This window comes from Hipposideros armiger, unplaced genomic scaffold (genome assembly GCF_001890085.2).
Source record: "Hipposideros armiger isolate ML-2016 unplaced genomic scaffold, ASM189008v1 scaffold_32, whole genome shotgun sequence".
NCBI lineage: Eukaryota > Metazoa > Chordata > Mammalia > Chiroptera > Hipposideridae > Hipposideros > Hipposideros armiger.
The window spans coordinates 1,208,535-1,229,395 of NW_017731382.1; the positions used below are offsets into that span (position 1 = coordinate 1,208,535).

Consider the following 20,861-nt stretch of genomic DNA (forward strand, 5'->3'; position numbering starts at 1 on the left):
AGGGGGGCACAGGGGACTTTCAGGGCAGTGAACTGTGTGTGACACTGTAATGGTGGGTACATGACATCACACAGGTGTCCAACCCCACAGAACGTCCAACCCCGAGAGGGACCCTACAGAGGAGGTGGAACTGTGTGGGATTTAGCGCGTACACACACGAACGCAGGCCACAAGCCACCACTGGGTGACACCTGTGTGGAGGTCACACAGGATCTCACTGTGTTATTCCGTGCAGCTGCGTGTGACTTCACCATTATCTCCTTAGAAACTTCAGATAAAGCAAACCCCCAAATATGGTGTTTCTCTTGATTACTGAGCTTCTCATGCCGCCGTAAGCTTTGTGCCCTCTCTCCTCACCGTGATCCCAGCCCAGGCAGAGGCATTCTAGCCACACTGACCCAGCCCCTTGTCCTCTCCCCTGAAGCCCCCGCAAACAGGGGTGGCGCCTTGGCCTCGGTCTCCCCCACAGCCCAGATTTTAGCAGGAACCCCAATGACGCCACCATCGGGGTGTACAGGAGATGCATCCTGAAGATTATCAGTGGTTCTCATTAGCTGCACATTTCAGTCACCTGAAAAGTGTTTTAAAGTTCTGAAGCCTCTGGCGGGTCCTCAAACAGTTGAACAGAGTTACCATGGGGCCTGTCACTGCCACTCCTAGGGATGTGCCCAAGAGAACTGAAAACACGTGTTCAACCAAAAGCTTGTACGTGGGTGTTCACAGCAGCGCCGTTCACAGCGGCCAAAAGGTGGAAACAGCCCAAAGGTCCATCGACAGATGAAGGTGACACAGTGTGGTCTATCCACACGATGGGACCTCACTCAGCCTTAGAAAGGACCGGAGCACTGACACGTGCCACAGCGCGCATGGACCTCACAAACACGACACTCAGGAAACAAACCCAGACGCAGACCTCAAATGATGAGGCTCCACTTAGATGAAATGTCCCGAAGAGGCAAATCCATGGAGACGGGAAGCAGCTGAGTTGTGCCAGGGGCTGTGCTCAGGGGACCATAGCCGGTGAGTGTGGGCTTCTCTTTGGGGTGATGAAAAATGTCCTAGAATCAGACAGCTGTGACGCTTGCACGCATTCGTGAGTGTACGACTGCCCCTGAACTGTACCCTTTACGACAGTTAAAAGGCACAGGTAGGTGGTTCCACAGAGAAAGATCTGGCAGCAAACACCGGCAGGGCCCAAGCAGGGCTTACCCTGGAAAGGCGTGAGAGGTGACGCTAAAAGGAGACTTTGGCCTTACCTGCAATGTTTTAGTGCTTTGCAGGCTGGGTCATCCTTGGCAGTTCTGGTGTTATCAAGGAGTAATTTAAAAAACAGGGTGCCTACCATTGAGGCCATGTGAAGGGAGGGTTGAGGGGTGCCTCACCCCCTCAGGACATCCTAGCCCCCTCCTCCCCACCACCCGGGGCCAGGCCCACACCTGCTCCCCCCACCCCCAGCTGCAGTCGGCCCCAGGCTGGGCTCAGTCAGACCCCAGCCACCAGGAAGCCGCCCCCCATCCCCCCCAAGCCGGGTCATCAGGACCCTGTCTGCAGGGAGGGTGGGGACAGAGGCCCCAGACATCACAGAAGGAAGCCTCGCCCCTGCAGGGCCCCCTCTACAGGGCCATATTAATAGGTGACCCATTTATCTGGGAGCCAGGGATGCAGGGCTGGCCTGGCTTGGCCGCTGCCCACACCCACCATCTATCAATCCAGTAACACAAACAGCGGCAGGACAGGCGGGCTTTTAAAGGTGCTTTAGCAGATGTCTTTGAAGCCTTATCTCACGCCCCTCCCTTCACAGGGATAAAAGCCCGACAGAGCCGCCTGGAGCTGTTCTGGGGAGGCAGGCTCTGGGGGGACCAGGACCCCTCCCCAGGCTCCAAGCCCAGCCCCTCAGGTGTGAGGGGGGCTGCCTCGTCCGGAGGCTGCCCAGCCCCCTCCGGCCTTGGTCTGCAGCTGAAGAGCAGGCATAGAGCAGCCCATGGACAGCCCGCAGCTCTGACAGCAAGTTCTGCTGGGTGGCGAAGTGAGGGTCTGTGGTGTCATCCAGGAGGTCGCCGTGAGCCTGGACCGGTGCTGTCTGTGGGGCGGTGTGGCCTGGCCAGTGCATCCCAGTCCCCAGCACCCAACTCCCATGGCTTCGTGAAACATGGAATAAATGCACGAATGAATGAATGAATGCCAAGATAGGGTCTCATTTAATCCTCACATCAACCCTGCCAAGTAGGAATCCTATCTTTGGGTTACAGGTGAGTAAACTGAGGCTCAGAGAGCACCCGCTGTGCCTGATTGTGACAGCCAGTCTCCCAAACAGGAGGAAAGAATGCATGACGGTCACGCCCACCCATGTGTCCAGAGCCCAGGACAGAGCCGTGAGGCTGAGCAAGTGGTTCTCGGATGGCCGCATGAACGAAAGAATGAGCCAATGAACAGCCAGGAAGGACAGGGGGACCCGGCTGGCACCTGCACGCTCCCCTGCCGAAGCAGCTGCACCCTCCTTTCTCACTCAGGTGCTTTCCCTCCTGACCACGGCTCCCTGAGGCAGCCAATGTCGGCCGGATGTCCCTCCAGCCGCTGACTGGCCCAGTGGAGCACCTGTCCCCATCCCCTGTCCCCCCCGCTACCCCCAGCCTCAATAAAATGCCTCCTGCCCTGCTCCCCATCTAAGGATGCCCTGACTCTGTCACAGACCACCCTTTACGTGCTTTTCCCAATAGCTCTGGCACCAGCTCACGCGACCAGGATGATCACTGTCATCAGGATCTGCACACAGTGGGTGCTCGGTAAATAAGGACCCCTGTCCTGTATCCCCAGGGCCTGAGCACAGTGGGTGCTTGGTAAACAGCTGATCTCACGCACTGGGTGAAATCTGAGGTTGCTGCATCCTCCAGCTCACCTGCGTCTCCGACTGGTCTCACAGGAGAGCTGCAGTGGGACCTCAGTGGGCTGGTTGCATCTCTGCCTGACCCACGTGGCACTCAATGAACACTGTTGCACGTATGAATGCATGCGTGAACATCATATGTTCTGTGTCTACACATGTCTGGGGTGGAGGGCATGAGCCTGAGAGAAGCCATGGGGAGGTCCCCACACATCAGGCTGTGCCCACACTCGCCACATCCACGCTCATGCGGTACACACACAGCACATGCATAAACATGCACCCAGCAGACACTTCTCACAGAGGGCCCAGCCAGGAGGGGCAGGCGGGCAGGCGTCGTGCCGGAGGCTCTAGGCCCTGGCTGACCACTACCCGCTCCTGAGAGCCCTGAGTGCTCCTGAGCTGAGTGAGGACGGGGGAGGTGGGACAGGGGGCATGCGGGGGAAGGAGGTGTGAGGTGGGTGAGGCAGGAAGGCAGGGTGGGGGGGCATGTGCAGGTGGCTGTGGGGTGAGGGTAGGGAATGGCATGGAGGGGGCCGTGGGGCAGGAGTGTGTGGTGGAGGACACGGGGCAGGGGTGCAGGTGCAGTTGCAGCCCTCAGACGCCAGCTTTTTTCTGCATGAGTGGGTCACATTGTCACCATGCAGTGAGCAAACACGGAAAACCCCACCTGGCCCCTCCTGTGCCCCCTGGGCCCAGCCCCACTGTGTCCCCCCAACCTGCCCTGAGATCCCGGAGATGTCCACCCATTGGGCCACCCACAGGCCTGCCTATTCTCCTCTGGGAGGGGCAGAGGGGGCAGTGCTGGGCAGGGCGTCCCCCGGACCCAGCAGGGCCACTTCCAACAGCAGCTCCAAATTTCTGGCTACAAGAGGCCTGACAGGGACAGGCCCTGCGCTCAAGGTCCCCAATTTACAGGCAGGGAAAGCAAGGCCAGAAAGGTCTGCCCCCGGCAAGCCAGAATGTGAGGCAGGAGGGGCCTCTGCGGCCCACCTATGCCTAAGGTGACAAGACCAGCGGTCCACTCCCTCCCGCCCAGCACCCTCCCTGCCTGTCCTTTGTGTCTGAGGCCCTGAGTTCTCCCTGTTAATTGGCCAGAGGTGCGGGCAGAGATATTATGGGGAAACAATTCCATCTCTATGTGGGTTCAGACCCGACCCGTTCTGCCACTTTCTGTGTAATGGCAGAACCCGTTGGGCGGCTTTGGGCAGTCTCTGCCTCCTTTCTGCTCCTGGCTGGGAGAACCCAGAACCTGTCAAGCGGGTTTGGCCAAAATTGTGTCTTGTTGCCTGTGCAAGTTCACACACTGCTCGCCTCTATCTCCCGGGCAGGAGCGTTCCGGCTCGGCAGGAAGGTCCTTGGAGGTCGATGCGGGCAAGGGGCCATGTGAGTACCTGGGGGACCCCAGGGACCGGCAGCTCCAGCAGTTGGAAGTGGAGGAGGGGCTGGGGTCGCTGTGGGGGTGCTCCCCATGCAGGTGAAGGTGGAAGCCCCTGCCCCTACTCCCTGGGCAGTAGGAGGTCAAGAGGCGGGCAGGCCAGACAGGCAAGAGGGTCAGAGCCACCTGCTGGAGGGCGCCTGGCCCAGGGAGCCAAGTGGGGGAGGGCCAGCAGGCTTCCCAAGCAGGGGCCTGGGTGCAGAGGCAAGGCTGAGCCTGGCACCGCTGCACCAGGAAATCTCTGTCATCTGGTGAGGGTTTGGGGGCACCAGGAATGCACTGGTAACCAGGTACTCCATCCTGGACCGGCCCCACTGCTAGACCCCCATGGGACAGAAGGGGTGCAGCAGTGGGGGTCAGTGCATGGTGCAGCCGTCCACGGCTCAGTGCTGGGCACTGCGGGACACAGCTGCCTGCGGCTTGGTGTCTCTAGGAGGCGGTGAAAATGGCTTCCAGGGGCCATGGGTCCTGCAAGGCCTCGCCCAGCCAGGCCTCGGGGAGGCAGCAGGCAGCCCCTCCTCACGGAGTCTGTTTGCAGGGCCTGCTGTTACCTGAGCCACAAAGCGACACCTCAGCCACCTGAGAGCACACCTGCCTTTTCTTCTGCATGTGAGCACATGCATGTGCAGCTCTCCCCAGGCTCATGCACTGCTGTGTGCACGGCAGGGAGGTGGCTGAGGGTGGCGCACATGTGCATGGTGCTTGTGTGTTGGGGTGTGCACTACTGTGTTAGGATGTTGTTAGGCTCCTGTTGCATCCATACGTGTGGGTGTGAGCGGCACACATGTGCACGTGTGTATGGGTCTATGTGTCTGGTAGATATTAAAAACCTCCCTGGCGATGACACCTCTCTGGACAAGACCCGCTACCCTGAACTGGCCCAGGAGGTTGCTAGGAGACCCTGTTTCTGCCCTGGTTATGCCCCTAGTGAGCTGGTGACCATAACAGATGACATCGCTCTAAGCCTCTGTCCCTCATCTATAAGTGGGGTTGCCATGGCCGCTCCATGGGTGAGTGTGAGGCCCCATGAGTCACTGCATGCAAAGTGCCTGTCAGGTGCCTGGCACCCGGGGGCTCCCAGGTTGGCCCCTGACCACCTGTCAGTGGATGGGTCACTGAAGCACCAGTGGTGCTGGAGGAGTCTTGTGGTGGCACAGACCCCTGGCTCCAGGAGTGTGGGGAGGGCACACCGTCTCTGCCTGCTTTATGGACAGGGACACCGAGGCTCAGTCAAGGGAGTGACTGCCCATCGCCGCAGAGGTCCACACAGAGGGTGGACAGAGACACTGGAGCCGCCTATCTGCTTCGAGCCCCAGGGCCTGAATCTGTGGAATGGGACAATGAGCACCGCCTCAGAAGGCCACATGTGTGCTGAGCCTGGGCAAGCAGTAGGCGCTCCATAAACTCACACGCCGCGAACATTCACGGGGCTCTGATGTGGGCCTCGGCCCACGCAGGTCCGGCAGGAGGTCGGGGAGGGCACTGTCCACGCGGCTCCCTCAGAGAAGCCTTGGGGCCACCGTGACGCCCCTTAAGGCACGTGGAGCCCTGGGCGCCTTGCTCGGCACAGTGGCATGCGGGGACAGTGGCCACTGCTGTGACTACTGCTGCATCGCCAGAGTTGTCTCGTGGGCAGGTGGACAGACCGACCGATGGCAGGGCAGGGGCGGCCTTGATTGCAGGAGGTGGCTGGTGGGTGAGGAGCCCAGATCCTGGAGGGGCCCAGCGGCCCAGGGGCAGAGCAAGACGCCACACCCTGTGGGCCTTGCTGCTCAGCCAGGTGGTGCTTAGTCCAGGCCGAGGGCTACAGCTGGGCCCTCACTGCCTTCCATGGTGCATGGGGGCCAGACAGCACCTGTCCTGGGCACAGACACCAAGACCTAGTGAACGTGAAGTGTCCACACAGTGGGCAACTGTCCAAAGATGAGAGTGTGCCATCACTGTTGGAATCCATGACCTCTGCCATGAACTTGGGCGCTGGGGGTCTTGTCCTCCTGCAAAGGGTCTTTGTGGCAACGGGACTTGAACTGGTCCAGAGAGAAGGGGTCCTGTAAGCAACACTGCTAGCTATGCAGGGTCTCATGTGGTAAAGGCACTAGTGGGGGAGCACAGGCGGTGGACAAGGGTCTCCATCTGCAGTTAACTGAGCACTCTGACCTGCCTGTGCTGATGAGTATCACCCAAACAGGTGTCACCTGGACGCATGTTACTGGGAAGGGGATGGCCAAGTAGTATTACCTCCAGATGAGGAAACTGAGGCCCCACGATGTAAAACCACTTGCCCAGGTTTGCACAGAGGGTAAAGCCAGGTTGGGGGCCCATGCCAGGGCTGTTGGCTCTAGCGCTCTGCCTGGCTGGCTCTGTCCATGGTGAGTGGCGGGTGGGCGGAGTCATCGGTGTGGCTGAACCACCTGCTCCTTCCGGGGACTCAGCCCCAGCAGAGACCTTCCAGCCTGAGTGTCCAGAGTGGAAGGGCCAGGAACCCCTGGGCCTGCCCTGGGACCCTAAGGAGCCAAGCTCAGGTCTCTGACCCCCACCTCAGCAGTCAACTCAGGCCACCTTCTTCTGTGCACAGGCCCCCCCCCCAGGCCCTGTAGCAGCCCCCACCCCAGGCCCTGGCATGTACCCTGAAGCACCCAGGCCTGGGGGAGTGCCCAGTTCACCCTCAGAGTTGCCTGAACACCCAGCCCCCTAGCTGCCTTGGGCACTCCTGACAAGCACAGGCCAGCCTGCTGACCCCCTGGCAGGAGGCTACAACCTGAGTTCAGCCCACCCATGGCCACCAACTTTCCAACTTCACCAAAGTGTGCAGACTTCCCCCCAGGTGGGGACCCGTCTCACTCCACCTCCCACCCCTTCCAGCCCTCCCCACACTCCAGGAGGGTGAGGCCTGGGACAGGGGCCACCCCGGAAGACTGACTGTCCACTTTGCCTTGGCCAAATGCGTTTCTGTCACCCACCCTCCTGGGAAAGCCGTACCACCCCCACCGCACTGCCTTCCATGGGCCAGGGCCCCGGTCTGTGCTGTTCTCCCTACCCAGCATGCAGGAGGGTGTCTCCTGCTGTCATTCAGGGACCCCGAGAGGAGCGGCCAGGCGGGGCTGTCGGAACAGCTTGGGGCACAGAGAGGAGCCTGGGGGTGGGACCCAGCGGACGGCACCACAGTGACCGCAGCAGGAGCAGCGCCTGCCTCTCTGACCCAGAGCCTGCGCAGGCCTCTCCCCAGCCCACGGCACCACCGGCTCCTCAGGCGGCTCCTCTGTGGGTGTCGGCAAGGCCGCCGCAGGCGCTCAGGGAAGAGCAGCCTGTCAGGCGGGTCTGGGTGGAATTTCAGGTGCCCTGGTTCAGCGCCTCCCCAGCTCTCCGTACCCACCTGCTAGCGACCTGAGCCCCAGAAGCCCCAGCTCCGTGTCTTACCTCCCCGGAGTCCTCCCGCAAGATACAGGTCAGCACAGCTAGCACAGCACGGCTCCCAGGACACGTCCCTGGTCCACGTGGGGCGAGGGCACAGCATCCACAGCCCCAGAAGCAAGTTCACCCATGCTCCCACCTCCCATCGGGCAGCCAGGGGGCATGATCTGATCTCTCTGGGCCTCAGTTTCCCCATATGGAGAGTGGTCAGAGTTAGATGGGTGTCGGCGTGTTGGCGCTCAGCAAACAGGCCGGGTTACCACTTCTGCCCACCCTGCCCCCGCGCGAGGCCTGGCCTCCGCCAGCCTCTGGACTCGGCATCTTCTCTCCTCACCTGCAGGGACATCTCTCACCTGATGCGCTCTGGCTCCTGGCCTGGAGATGGGGGTGCTCCTGAGGCCCCGCATTCTCAGAGCCCTTACGCACCCAACACAGAGCCCCCAAGCGGGCACCAGTACTTCCCCAGCCAGTGCTTCCAGCTGTCCCAGAGCCCAGGCGGGTCTGAGGAGCGAGTTTGGGGAGCCCCACCTTTCCACCACCCCACCCTCCTCCCCGCTCCAGCAGGGCCCAGCCCAGCATCCAGGTGCTGAGTCTTCCCTGCTGCTCTCACGCTTGGCCACGGGTCCAAGGGCCCGGCTGAGAGCCAGACTTGGTTTCCAGGCGGGCAGCCCCAGCGCGTGCACACCTGGCCCCTGGCCTCTCTTGGGGTTAGCAGCGGTTCTCAACCTGTGGGTCGCGACCCCTCTGGGGGTTGAACGACCCTTTCACCATAAAAAATAATTTTATGGTCGGGGGTCACTACAACATGAGGAACTGTATTAAGGGGTTGCGGCATTAGGAAGGTTGAGAACTGCTGGTTACAGGGTCTGCTCCCCTCAGTCAGGACACCCCAGCTCCAACCTCCAGGGCACCTGCCACCCCTAATTCCAAGAGCCCAGAGCAGTCGAGCTTCTTCTGTGCCTAATGTGCATGAATCAAAGTGGGCCGGCTTTCAGGTCTGGCTCCGTCCTGCAGTGTCACATGGTGATTGCAGTGGGGGTGAGGGAGCAGCCGTTCCTCCACCATGGACATTCGGCAGCTGGCATTTGGGGGTTTCCACTTTGACGGTATTCCGGAGAGTGCTGCTGCAAACTCAGGGCACCTTTGAAATGCACATGAGATTGTCCCCTCTGATGGCCGTGGTGACGACTCAGGCACCGCCTCCTGTGCTGGAGCCCAGGGAGGATTTTGAGCAGAGGTTTCAAGGGCTCGCACTGCCGCTGTGTTGAACATACCCTGGTGGGGCAGGCGGACGCCAGGAGCTGGGTGTAGTGGCCCAGGGGACGCACCAGCGTTCTGGTGGCAGTTCTGTGGCGGCGGTCCCACGGTGGTCCCCTGTGGCGGTCCCAGGGTGGCGGTCCCATGCAGTGGTCCTGTGTGGCAGTCCCGTGTAGCTTGGGCCTGGGTGGGCAGGGCAAAGGAGGGAAAGGTGAGATTCTGAGCGTATGTACAAGGCAAGCCAACAGCTGGTGTTGAGGGGTCAGTGTGGGATGCCAGGAAGAGCGTCGGGAGTGCTAGAAGCCTGGCCACCTCCCCTCAAAGAAGGAGCTGGAAGGAGGGCTTCCAGGAGGGCACTGCATGTGGCAACCAGCTAATGGGTTCACACAGTGTGTAATGGGCGCCCCAAGCCACTACAGGCCAGGCAGGCGAAGCCTCCTGACCTGTGGCCCAGCCTCCTAGGCCTGGGGCCAAACTGAAAGCACAGAGGGTGAGGAGTGGCGGGTGGAGAGGAGGGGAACAGGGGAGGGGCGGGGAGGAGGCAGCCACTCCTCCTGCACGCCCACCTGCAGGTGCGTCTCTAGGCAGGTGGGGTCTCAGAAAGGTCTAGAAGGGTGTGAGGATGAATGTGGCCAGGCCACAGACACCCCCACCCCCAAAACACATGCGCGCACGCGCGCGCGCGCGCGCGCGCGCGCGCACACACACACGTCTCTTTAATTCTGGCCTGTGTGAAGGGACCGGGGCTGCCTGGTGGCCTCAAAGCCGTGGTGTTGGAGGAGGGCTGCCATCCGATGGGGCTTCGGTGAGAAGGGCCCTGGTGGGAGGATGGTCAGCGATGGCGGTGATGACTGGTGAGGTCAGCCTGGCGACGCGTCTGTGCTGACCTGGCTCTGTGAGGTTTGTGTTGACTCCCAGCTCTGCAGTGGGCAGGCGCTATCCGTTTCCCCCTCTCCAATGAGGGTGGATGGCGACAGAAGGTCTCACAGGGAAGGGGGTGGAGGGCACCGGTGGCCTTGGAACCCCAGTACCCAGCCAGCACAGCGGTCTGCCACAAGAACCAAGGGGCGTCGCCTGGCACGACGGTGAGGAGGCTCCCACCTGCCCCTGCAGGACCCACAGGAGGCTCACAGGTGCCCAGGAGACCAAGACGGGCACTCTGACTACCTCCACAGGGAGGGAAGGACAGCCGGGAGGGCTGGTGCTCACGGCAGCCACATAGCGGAGGGTCTGTGTGGCTCCCGCCTCAGGCTCTCAAGCCCTCACTCGATCGTCAGCAAACGTTTCACAGAAGTGAAACACAGGCACCAAAAAGGACCCCGCCCACGAGGGGCGGCTGCTGGATTTCCATCAACGCAGTCCACACGGCCACCAGCTCCTGGAGGGGACCCGGCCAGCCGGCCCCCAGTCCCTCCCCCACGGTCATCCACGTCCTGCGAGCATCTGTCCAGCACACTGCTGGTGGTCTTTCCCGTGGCATGAATACGCTGTGGCTCACTGACCCACGCCGTGGGTGTCTCCAGCCTGGGGCCTCATGAGCACGTGTCACATGTACTGTGAGCCCAGCACCAAGCAGACGCCGGTGCCTTTGGGGGCCTGCTCTGCGATGAGGATGCATTAAGGAGTGGAGATTGAGAGACCCTCCAAGTTTCCCCGCAGGACGTACGCTGAGGGCAGGGCGGTGCAGATGAGCCCACTGGGTCCCCTGTGTGGACATGACCCAGTGGGGTGTGTAGGGTGGCCCACAGGACAGGACTCCCCCCTCCAACATGGCACTGGTTCTGCTCCCACACCCATGGAGATGGGCAGTGGCCCAGGGCTGACCCCTGCAGCCCACAGGCCTTTCCCAGGCCAACAGGCCCCCTCTCCCCACTTCCTGCTCCACAGGCGGCTGGAAACAGAGGGGCAGGAGGGCTGAGGGGCCATCCCTGCACCCGAGGACAGACGGACCTGCGCCAGGGCCGTGGGGGGCCATGGATAGCTTCACAGAGTCGCTGAACAGGCTGAAGGACCTTCATGAGAAGGAGGTCCTGGGTGAGTCTGTGGGAGCAGGCAGTGGGGGGGGGGTCTCTCTGTAGGTGGCTCTCACCTGAACCAATGGTCTAAGGGCCAAGGCCAGGCCAGGGTGCTCCTACATGTCACCTCCAATTTTCATCAAACCAGGACCTCACTTTCCAGGCCCAGACAATAGAACTGACCCAGAGCCCAGAGCGGCCATGTGCCCAGCTTCAGGCCAGCATCCCCGAGTGTGGCCCTACAGGGCGTTCTCCCAAAGGGTCAGCCCATGTCAGAGTGCAAATCAAAAGCCGGCCTGACCGCAGAGAGTGGAGAAGCTCTGGCCGAGATGGGCCCCTCGCCCAGGGCAGGGGGTCTAAGCGCCCCCAGACATGAGGCTCTCACTTCTCGGAATGGGAGCTCATGGGGCTGGAGCCCACAGGGAGTGTGCCAGGCATTGAGCTGAAAGGCCCTCCAGGACACCCAGGCCCAGCTCTGCCCTGGCCCCCACACCTGTACAGCACCCCACCAGGGACAGGGCTGGAGACCCTGCATATACCCCAAGCTCTACTGCCGGGCCAGACCCTTCTAAGACCTTGCGGCAAACACTCACACACACTCCTGAGGGCGCAAAGGGCCTGGGTCACCTCCCCAGAGATCCAGAGAGGCAGGGGCTGCTTGGGCTAACGAGCCCAAGCTGGACCACAGCAAGGTGACAAGGAGGGGGTCTCCCCCAAGAGCACGTTTCGTTTCAATACTAGCTGCACCCCCAAAAAATGTCCCTCCCAGGACTTTACTAGGAGGTGGGTCACTCCCAGCATTGGAGTCCCACGCAAGCTCCAGATGGACACCAGAGCCAGAGAACTCAGGGGCGGGAGACACTGGCCCGGATCAGCGGTCCCAGACAACCCTGAAACTGGGACCCCACTATGCGGAGTGGCCTTGAGGAGTCAGAGAAGGGACCTGGGCAGGGAGTGGGGTGTGGAGAGGGCCCTGCCTGACCACCAGGGACAGGAGGTGCCCCGGACTCTGCTGCAGGGGAGGTAGCACGGCTGGGCCTGACCCTCCGCCCTTTCCTTGCTCCTCCAGGCCTACAGAACAAGCTTCTAGAACTGAACTCGGAGAGGTGCCGGTGAGTCAGGATGGGCGCTGGCCCAGCGGGAGGCAGATGAGGACAGTGGCTTGCCAGTCGCTCCCCTGATCCCCTGAACCCCAGGGTGCTGCCACGCCATGATGCACGGGGAAAACTGAGGCTCAGCATAGGTGGGGGTGGGGGAGCCCCTGGTCCACATCATGTCTCTAGCCGCTGGTGGAACCAGGACTGAACCTCCAAGCCCAGCAAGTGAACGGATACTCTCCACGGGGCTGGGCAAGCCATGGCCGCTTAAGGCGCCTATGGTGTCAATAATTACCAAGAGAGACATTCGTGGTGAGACCTCAAGGCCTGCGGGTGCGGGTTCCCCATGTCCCCATGTCACAGACAGAGCTGTAGTTCTGTGGCACAAAGACGAGACAGAAGTCACCAAAGTGGCCGGGAGTGCTCACGTTGGGTGTTCTGGGTTAGGCATTGCCTTTGCAAGGTCCCCATTCACTAGGAAGTCCCCACAGTGGGTGCACCCAGCAGGACCCAGCCCAGGGCCACAGGAGAGGCTGGCTGGGGCAGCGTCGGGTCCCTGGGCAGAGCAGAAATCCCACCTCGGTTTGTCCCCCCACAGGGATGCCCAGAGGGTGGAGGAGCTGTGTGCCAAGAACCAGCAGCTCAGGGAGCAGCAGAAGGCTCTGAAGGAGAATGTGCGGGCGCTAGAGAACAGGTGAACCTTGGCGAGGGCCACCTGACGGCCACGCGCAGGGCATGTGGGGGTGGGGAAGACGAGAAGGGTTCCATGGAGAAGAGTCTGGGGAGCCCCGGGGTTCACTAAACCAGGCACGTTCCCACCACAGCGCTTCTCAGGGCCTTAACGAAACAGCATTTTCAAGGTTCCTTCCCAAACGCAGTGGGCAAGGGATGAGCGGGGCTTCCACGGAACACGCCCTGGAAGGGTCCCGGCTCCTCTGAGGGCCTCCGTCTCCCCCTCAGAGCAGCCTCTTGCTCCCCCTGCCCCCCACAGGCTGCGGGCTGGCCTGTGTGACCGCTGCACGGTCACCCAGGAGTTGGCCAGGAAGAAGCAGCAGGAGTTTGAGAGCTCCCTCCTTCAGAACCTGCAGCACATCTTCATCCTCAGTGAGCCCCGCCTCGCTGTCCCCTCCCGTGGGGGTGTGGGCCCCAGGGCCTGCTCAACCTGACATGAGGTCGCAGGGAAAGGGGAGGAGGCGATCGTGCTGTCGGGTGGGCACCCTGAACCCCAATTTGCAGACAAATGGTACAAAGCCCCTAGCTGGCCTCAGCATGCCCCTCACTTGTCAGCCACCTGGGCTGCGGCGTCCCTGCCCTCTCAGGGCCTCAATTTCCTCTTCCCTGTGACAAGGAGGGGTTCCTGAAGTCCCACCCGTCCTGCCGATGAGGACAGGCCCCCTTGCCCTGGGGGGTGGTCCCATTACTTTCCCCGTCCTCAAGGCTGGCAGTTTCCTCAGTCACATCCAACCATCCCCTCAGGCAGCAAGCATTTAGGGGCACCTACTGTGTGCCAGGGCCTGGCCTAGGGACAAGGAGGGGGACTTCCCCAGGGCTGTGAGGATCCACCTCCCGCCCTGTCTCCCCTCCCCCAGTCCTTCACTAATCAATGCCTTTTGCAGCCAATGAGATGACCCGGCTACAGGAGGAGAATGAGGCCTTGAAGGAGGAGGTGACCCGGCTTCGGGGCCAAGGGTGAGTTGGGGTGGTGCCAGGGACCTGAACACCCCAATCCCCCGCACCCCGCCCGCAGCAGGCTCCGGGCACACGTCCATGAGGTTCCAGGGGAGGCACACGGGGTTGCAGAACCCCGCGTGGGACCGGCCCAGCCCTGGGGTGGGGGTCCCGCGGGCCATGCACCACAGAGCTGACGTCCAGCCTCCACAGTTACGGGCACAGGTGCCCTGTAAAAGGAGAGGAGCCAACGGACACGCTCCAAGCAGGGCTGGGTCCCCAGGATCCACAGCGCCTCTGACACTTGGGGCTCTGCAAGGGACTGCTCAGCCCTGCAGTGTGAGCCATGCTGGCGGCATCTCAGGCAGTGTCAACAGAGCTATCTTTCTGGGTCCCCTGGGTCCCCCTGCAGCAGTGGCTGGGCCCCCAGGACGGTGCCCTGGCCTTTCTGATCGTCTCTGGAGGGCACTGCCCTCCCATGCCCTCCCCTCTGGAGACAGACCCAAGCCCCAGTGCAGGGAGAGCGCCTTGGACCCCACCTCGCCCCTGCTGCTCCCCTCCCCTGGTGCCCGGAAGGCTGTCACCGAGAAACTACCAGGAGGCCACGAGGAGGCCGAAGACGGCCACCCAGGTGCGAGTCGATGGGGAGCAGATGCCGTGGGGACAGGAGGCCGGGCACCACGTGACTGAAGAGCCCTCTGGCCTGGGGGGCTGAGCTGCTCGTCCCCCCAGGCGCCTCCCAATCTGCCCTGCCCACTGCTTTTCTTCCCACAGAAAAGTTGGGGTACAAGACATCTCCAGTGGCCAAAATCTCCCCGGGTGCCAACCTACCTGAGCCTCGGGCCCCAGACATGGTGAGGGAGAGGGACCCCAAGCCCACTCCTCTCCACCAGGCAGCCCCGCCCCACATCACATGTCTGTCCTTTACGCCGGCTGGGGCCACCGAGCCACATGTGACAGGGGTGGAGGCGAGGCTCAGAGCGGGTGGGTGACCTGCCCAAGGTCTCACAGAGAGCAAGGGCTGAGGGCAGCAGCGGGCCCCTCCCAGGCTCACCCGCCCACCCTGTGCAGAGCCCCCAGCGTATCTCCAACCAGCTGCATGGGACCATCGCTGTGGTGCGGCCAGGGGCCCGGGCCTGCTCTGCTGACCGGGGCTCCGCCAACGGGACACCCCCCCTGCCATCTGCTGGGGGCAGCCCCCCCAGCCCACCTTATGAACACAGCCTCCCCCTGGACAGGTGAGGCCCTGCCCTCCACCACCACCAGGAGTGGCCCCAGCTGAGCACCTATCTATCTCTAACTCAATCCCACCTTTAGGGAAGGGGCCAATAGCCCAGAAGCCCCTCCCATGACCCCGTCCTAGGCTTGACTCTCCTGGGTACCCTGCATGGAGAAAAGTCCCCACATGGACAACTGAACGGCCAGGGTGGGGCAGGGGATATTGGGGGAGGAGATGGGGCCAGACGCTCCAGGTGAAGGCAGGTAGCTGATGCCCAGAAAGGGGAGAGGCCGCAGAGTCCCAGGCCCCAGGTCACCGCTGGCCAGGTCACACGGCTTGGCTTCCAGAGCTGAGGACCAGGAGCCCACCTCTCCCTAACCTGCCCTATGACCTGGGTGGGTTTCCTTACCTCTCTGGGCCCCAAGTCCTTATCTGTGAAATGGGGGTTGACCGTGGGCCCCTGTCATTGGGCTTCTCCACCCCCACCCCCCACACTCCCCACAGCTTCCTGCGGGCCTCTCGGCCCTCCACCTTGACCTACGAGTCCTTGAAGCCCTCCCTCCAGGCTGACCGCCTCTGCCTCACGAACCGCCACCTGTCCCTGTACCTTCGGAGCTCCCACAGCAGTCCCCGGGCCCCTGTCACAGCCCCGGGGGGCCCCCGGCCCGAGGGCCTGAAGGCCGGAGTGGCAGAGGCCTGGGAAGATCCCATGGGCCTGCTGGGCCTGCCGGGTGCCCTGGTGGACATGCGGGACCCACGGCTGGAGGGGGCGCTGCATGTGCTCCTGGCCCAGCAGCTGCGGCCTCGGGGGCAGGCCAGAGGTGCCAGGCTGAGGGGCCCACACAGGCTGCGGGAGACGCCGCCCTCCCCTCCAGTCGGCTTGGACTCCGAGGGCCCAGAGGACAAGGCAGCCGGGGCAGCCGTGCCCAGGGGGCAGTGCCCACAGCCCATCGGCCCAGGCAGCCCCCGGGCAAAGGAGGACACGGCCACAAAGGCTCATGCCCCAGACAAGCCCCTGGACCTCTCGGAGTGGGGCCGGGCCCGGGACGCCCCCAAGCCCTCTGGCCGCCCAGGCTCGCTTAGCCCCATAACTGCCCACACTCCCAGTCCTGAGCCGCTCCAGGGAATACAGCCACCTGCCCAGTCTGGACCCTGGGGATGCAGCAATGGCACCGAGGGGGCCAGAGCACCAGAGCCGGAAGAGCCCCCCACACCCGAGGTGAGGCTCAGCCCTGGTCTTGCCCCACAGGCCCCCACCCAAGCCAGCGTCCACCAGGCCTGCTCCCCTCTTCCCACTGTTCCAGCAGCCAGTCCCCAGTGAGAAGGCCTGGCTGCCAGATCACACTAGAGTGGACACGGCTGACCCCACAGTCCCCAGTGAGAAGGCCCGGGTGTCTGATACACTAGGATGGACACGGCTGACCCACCAGCTGCAACCCCAGCCAGGGTCCCGCAGGCTGTGTCCAAGGCTGGGTTGGGGGGCAAGGCAGTCACCTCAAATTAACTCAAGCCACTTACTTGCTTACCACCAGGGTCCCCCACATCGTCTCCCAGGGCCCCACCCCAGCCTACCCTCTCTTGGCGGGACAGGAGATGAGTCCAGAGAACAGTCGAAACTGTCCCCCCACCCGCAGGGGCCTGCTGTTGATGGCCACCCCGGTAAAGGTGAGTATCAGGGGTCACAAGAACCCAGCCAGTGGGGAGAGAGGGTGGTCAGTGTCAGCTGGGGGTACCTGTCCCAGGGCCCAGCTCAGCACCCTGGGCCCCACGGGCCAAACCCTGGGTCCAGGGCTTAATCTCCCACCTGCAGCCCCAGAAAGCTGTCGGGGGCCCAGGATGAGAGTGTCTCTGATCACAGGCAATGAAGGAAAGAGCATCCTAGCAATTAGGGTTTGGGGTCAGGAAGTGAGCTCCCCATTACACAGCGACCAAGACGAGGACACCCCTGCTGGTGGGATCATTGTACCGACACTGGGGACATTAGGCCTGGGATCAATCGGCCCTAGGACAGGTTACTCGGCCCCTCTGTGCCTCAGCTTCCTCGTCTGCAGCATTGTTGCCACTCGTCCAAGCCTGGCAGGCTAGAGAGCCCTGGGCTTCCGCTAGACCCCCTGGCCACCAGCCTGGCCTGACCCACACGCTGCGTCCTGCAGAGCTCAGCGAGCCAGAGGTGCAGCAGCAAGTGTCAGACGAGCTGAAGGGGCCAGACGCCTCGGAGAGTGAGGTGGGTCCCCAGCCACAGACTGGCTCGGGTGGGGATGGCGGCCCCAGGCCAGGGTTGCCCCAGGCTTGGGGGAAGGGTCCTTGCCCTGACCACACCCCTACACCCCTCAGATGGGCCTGAGCCCCAAAGCAGAGGCCAGGGTCACGCTGAGCATGCCTGGGGAGGAGCCCACGTGTTTCTGCACCCAGGAGCGCGGGCGGGGCCCACAGCAGAAGAGGAAGCGGGCCTCCTCCTCTGACCCATGGGACAAAGGTACTCTCCAGGGCAGTGGGTGAGAGGTGCCACAGCCCCAACACCCCCACCCCACCTTTCACTTGGGGAATGGCGTCATCAAACTGACTGCATCCCAGAAACCAGCCCTCCTGGAGCTGGCCCCTTAAGAGGAGGAGCGAGGCGTCAGGCCTGGGTGAATCCTGGCCCCACTTCCTCCTCACTGCCAGCCCCCCGCCAGTCCCTTCAACCTGGAGGGATGAGGACTCCTGGACCCTCTTGGCCACCTTCAAAGAGGAGCAGACGGTGGTGCAGCCCTTGGGGCATGGGGTGTGTTTGTTCCCACCGGGAGAGCTGGGGGCTGCTCAAATGTTTGCCAAGGGTGGCACCTGTGGGCCCAGCCCCTCCCAACAGAGCAGCAGGAGTAGCGTCCCAGCTGAGGATATCAGGACACCCCCCCCCAACTTCCTGCTCTGGCCACAAAGGCAGAGAGAGGCCAGGCCTCTGGGTGCCCGAGACAGCCTTTGAAGGCCTGAGCTAATAATGGATGCCGCCCTGGTGTTTTGTGCAAGCAGGTCTGCCACTAGGCAGGCTGGGCTGTGGCCGCCACAATGCACCATTGTTGCCAGGAGGGTGGCTGCGGCCTGTTTGCTCGGGCAAGTGGTGGAGGACGCCAGCACACCTGTCTGATTTTGAGGCACTTCCTGTTGGGATTGTTTGGAAACCACCCTAGTGGGTGCGGTCTGCAGGGGCGCACCAGTGTCTGCCCCACTCTGCACTCTGTCACGAGGCCACCACCATTCAACCTGGCCTAATCTGTCTACTTTCCACAGCCTCAAAGAAGCTGTCCTGAGAGAGAAGGCAGCCAAGGGGCCTGGGAGCCAGAGGGACCCCGAGGATGGCAGCCCCTCACCCAGCAACAGCAGCTCGGAGACCTAGCTAGCTGTGCCCAGGGGTACCACCACTGACCCAGACGTGCTCCCCACCTGACTGCCCACGGCCAGGACAGCCCATACCATCAGCCTAGCAGACAGTCTGGCTCAACAGAGGAGGGGACTGGGTCCTGGCCATATCCAGAGGGACTGGGAAGGCTGAGAGGAGGTCTTTAGCTGGTCTTTCGAACCCCTCCACCTCCATGCATCTCAGAAGTAACCGGCTGGACCTGCTGCCCCATTCTCTCCCCAGCATCTGTTCCCTCGTGGGGAGCAGGGGGTCAGGAGGTACTGGAGGCAGGGATCCTCAGGCTCCCATCCAGCCCAGCTTTACCCCTGCAGCCCCCCCACCTCTGACCATCCCAGACCCCACCGGCGTCCTGGACTCCTGGAGCCCTGCGAGCCAGGCCGCCCCTTCCCTGAACGGCACAGCGCTCAGAGCAGCGGTCTCGGGCGCCCTCTCGTGGAGTCCTGCAAACCAGCGCGCTGAGGACATAAGGAGGCCTGGAGGACGCTGGAAGTGTGCGGGCAGTGGTGTGGTGCCTTTGCCCTCGCAAGAGAGGGTCCCCAGGGCACTGGGAGAATAAAGGTGTAAAGAAGGATGGCGTGTGCAGCTGGCGGGGTCAGGGGTCAGCCGGGTCTCCACCTGCCTGGGCAGGCAATTCAAGAGGCTCTTAAATGCACCCAGGGTTGGGTAGGTCACCCCCTTCCAGGAGGGCAGGATGGTAACCAGAAGAGTGCTACAGGGACAGGGTGCCCTCTGGGCGGCGGGGGGCTGCGGGAAACAGAACGGAGAATGTGCACAGGCCTCGGCACAGCCCCTCACTGACACCCCGAGTCCCTGGGCTCACATTTGCCACTAACCAGCCAACCCTCTGCACGACCGCAGGGCAGCCCAGCCAGGATTCTGCACTCAGGACATTCTGCTCCCTGGGACATTGTCACTTCAGGAAGGCGTGTCTCACAGGCCTCCAGGAGAGGAGCTTAAACAGATTCCTGGACCCAGGCAGACCCGCTAAATGAGGATTTTAAAAGCTCCCGGGGGAATTCTGCACTTGTGGTTTGAGAACTGGCCCTTCCAGGGCGAAGGCAGGACACGGGGCAATGAGTGGACTGGGTGAGGCCTGGGGCAAACTAGGGGTACAGATGTGACTAGTGAAGGCACTGCTCCCCACCTTGTGGCCTGCTGGCCCCAGAGGCCAGAGGGACTAAATTCCCAGAGAGGTCTAGGGGTGTGCGTGAGTGCGTGCACGTGTATGCGTGCCCACGCACGCACACGTGAAATCTTCCAGCTGTTACTAGTCACCGATTTTATTGAAATCAAACAAAACAGAACCCAGGTGTCCCATTCACACCCGACCTGCAGGCCCGGATGGTGGAGAAGCCTCATGGGCAATTTGGAAGGGGAAAGGCAAAGGAAAGAGGACAGCCTGGGTCCTGGGAGAGCCTGCCTGTGGTGGCACAGGAGTCAGTGGAAGGGGGCACGCCAAGGTGAGAGGTGGGGAAGGGGCCTGAAGGGGAGCGGGCCACGCAGCGGGGCCCTGATCCGTGACGATGACGACTGCTCATGCCACTCGTGACCAGAGACTCGCCCACCCATTTCCCTGCAGCACTTCCACTCAGACAGGAGCTCGCAGGCCAGCACAGAGACGCTGGACAGTGTGCGTGCAGCCGGCGACACACACAAAGCACTCTCTGAGCTGTCTAACCAAACGGCAAGGGACCGGCTTCCAGCCAGTCGGCCGACCAGCGCGGGTGACGTCCCAGCAGTACCCGCGGTTGCAATCACTGTCTCCACTCGAAGGATAAGCCCACAGGCAGAAAGCGAGACAGCGGGCGAGGGGCACAGAGGTGGCTGCAGACCCAGGTGGGCTCCTGCGGGCTCCAGAAAGCAGCACCTGAGCATAAAGCCACTGGCTCTGCAGTCATGGGGGACCCGGGTACAGAAGGGGAAACTGAGGCCTAGGTCACTTGGCTGCTGAGTTAAGTACAGGACTCTGCCTGGGGCTTAAGGGCCAGGACTGCCCCGACCTGCCTGCCCTTCCAGGCAGGTGCCTTCTCCCCTCAGACCCTGGTCTCCTCTTCAATGAGGGAGGCCAGGCGGCACCGCTGGCCGTTCCCAGGAGCCCTGAAAACTGAACGACCTCCCACGCGGAAGGTGGCCCAGTTTCACCCCGCCCCACCTGCTCCCGCCCCCGCCCAGACACACCCGAGGGGGGACGTGCCCTGGAGCCTAAGGCCTCAGGCTTGACGGAGCCTGACCACGAACGCCGCAGCCCAGCCAGAGCCCAGATCCGAGGCGGGGACTCGAACCTCAGTCCCCGCCGGCGCGCGGCTCCCGGACCCCCGGCGCGCTTCGGAACCGCCTCTGAGACCCCGGGGAGCAGCCTTCGAGCCGGCGGCCCGCCCACGGCGCCGCGCTGGCCAATTGGACCACGCGACGGCGTATAGGACGCGCCGCGGCCAATGAGCGGCGGGCGCGGGCGCGTGCGCGCGGGCGGCGGCGGCG

General features: G+C 62.7%; 1 protein-coding gene across 2 annotated transcripts; it reads left to right on the top strand.

Moving 5' to 3' along the window:
- Nucleotides 1–3,540: 3,540 nt before the first annotated feature.
- On the top strand, nt 3,541–18,938 carry RBBP8NL (RBBP8 N-terminal like). 2 transcript variants are annotated; one of them, XM_019637340.1, is made up of 14 exons: nt 3,541–4,267; nt 10,875–11,021; nt 12,072–12,114; nt 12,698–12,793; nt 13,091–13,203; nt 13,716–13,788; nt 14,268–14,398; nt 14,542–14,621; nt 14,839–15,005; nt 15,491–16,205; nt 16,519–16,651; nt 17,140–17,210; nt 17,321–17,462; nt 18,254–18,938. In XM_019637340.1, the coding sequence occupies exons 2-14, from the start codon at nt 10,961–10,963 to the stop codon at nt 18,271–18,273; spliced, it is 1,845 nt and encodes a 614-aa protein (XP_019492885.1). In that variant the 5' UTR covers nt 3,541–4,267; nt 10,875–10,960; the 3' UTR covers nt 18,274–18,938. The 2 variants fall into 2 exon arrangements, with proteins under 2 accessions (XP_019492885.1, XP_019492886.1); XM_019637341.1 differs by lacking the exons at nt 3,541–4,267; nt 10,875–11,021; nt 12,072–12,114; nt 13,091–13,203 and having other exon boundaries at nt 12,765–12,793.
- Nucleotides 18,939–20,861: the final 1,923 nt, after the last annotated feature.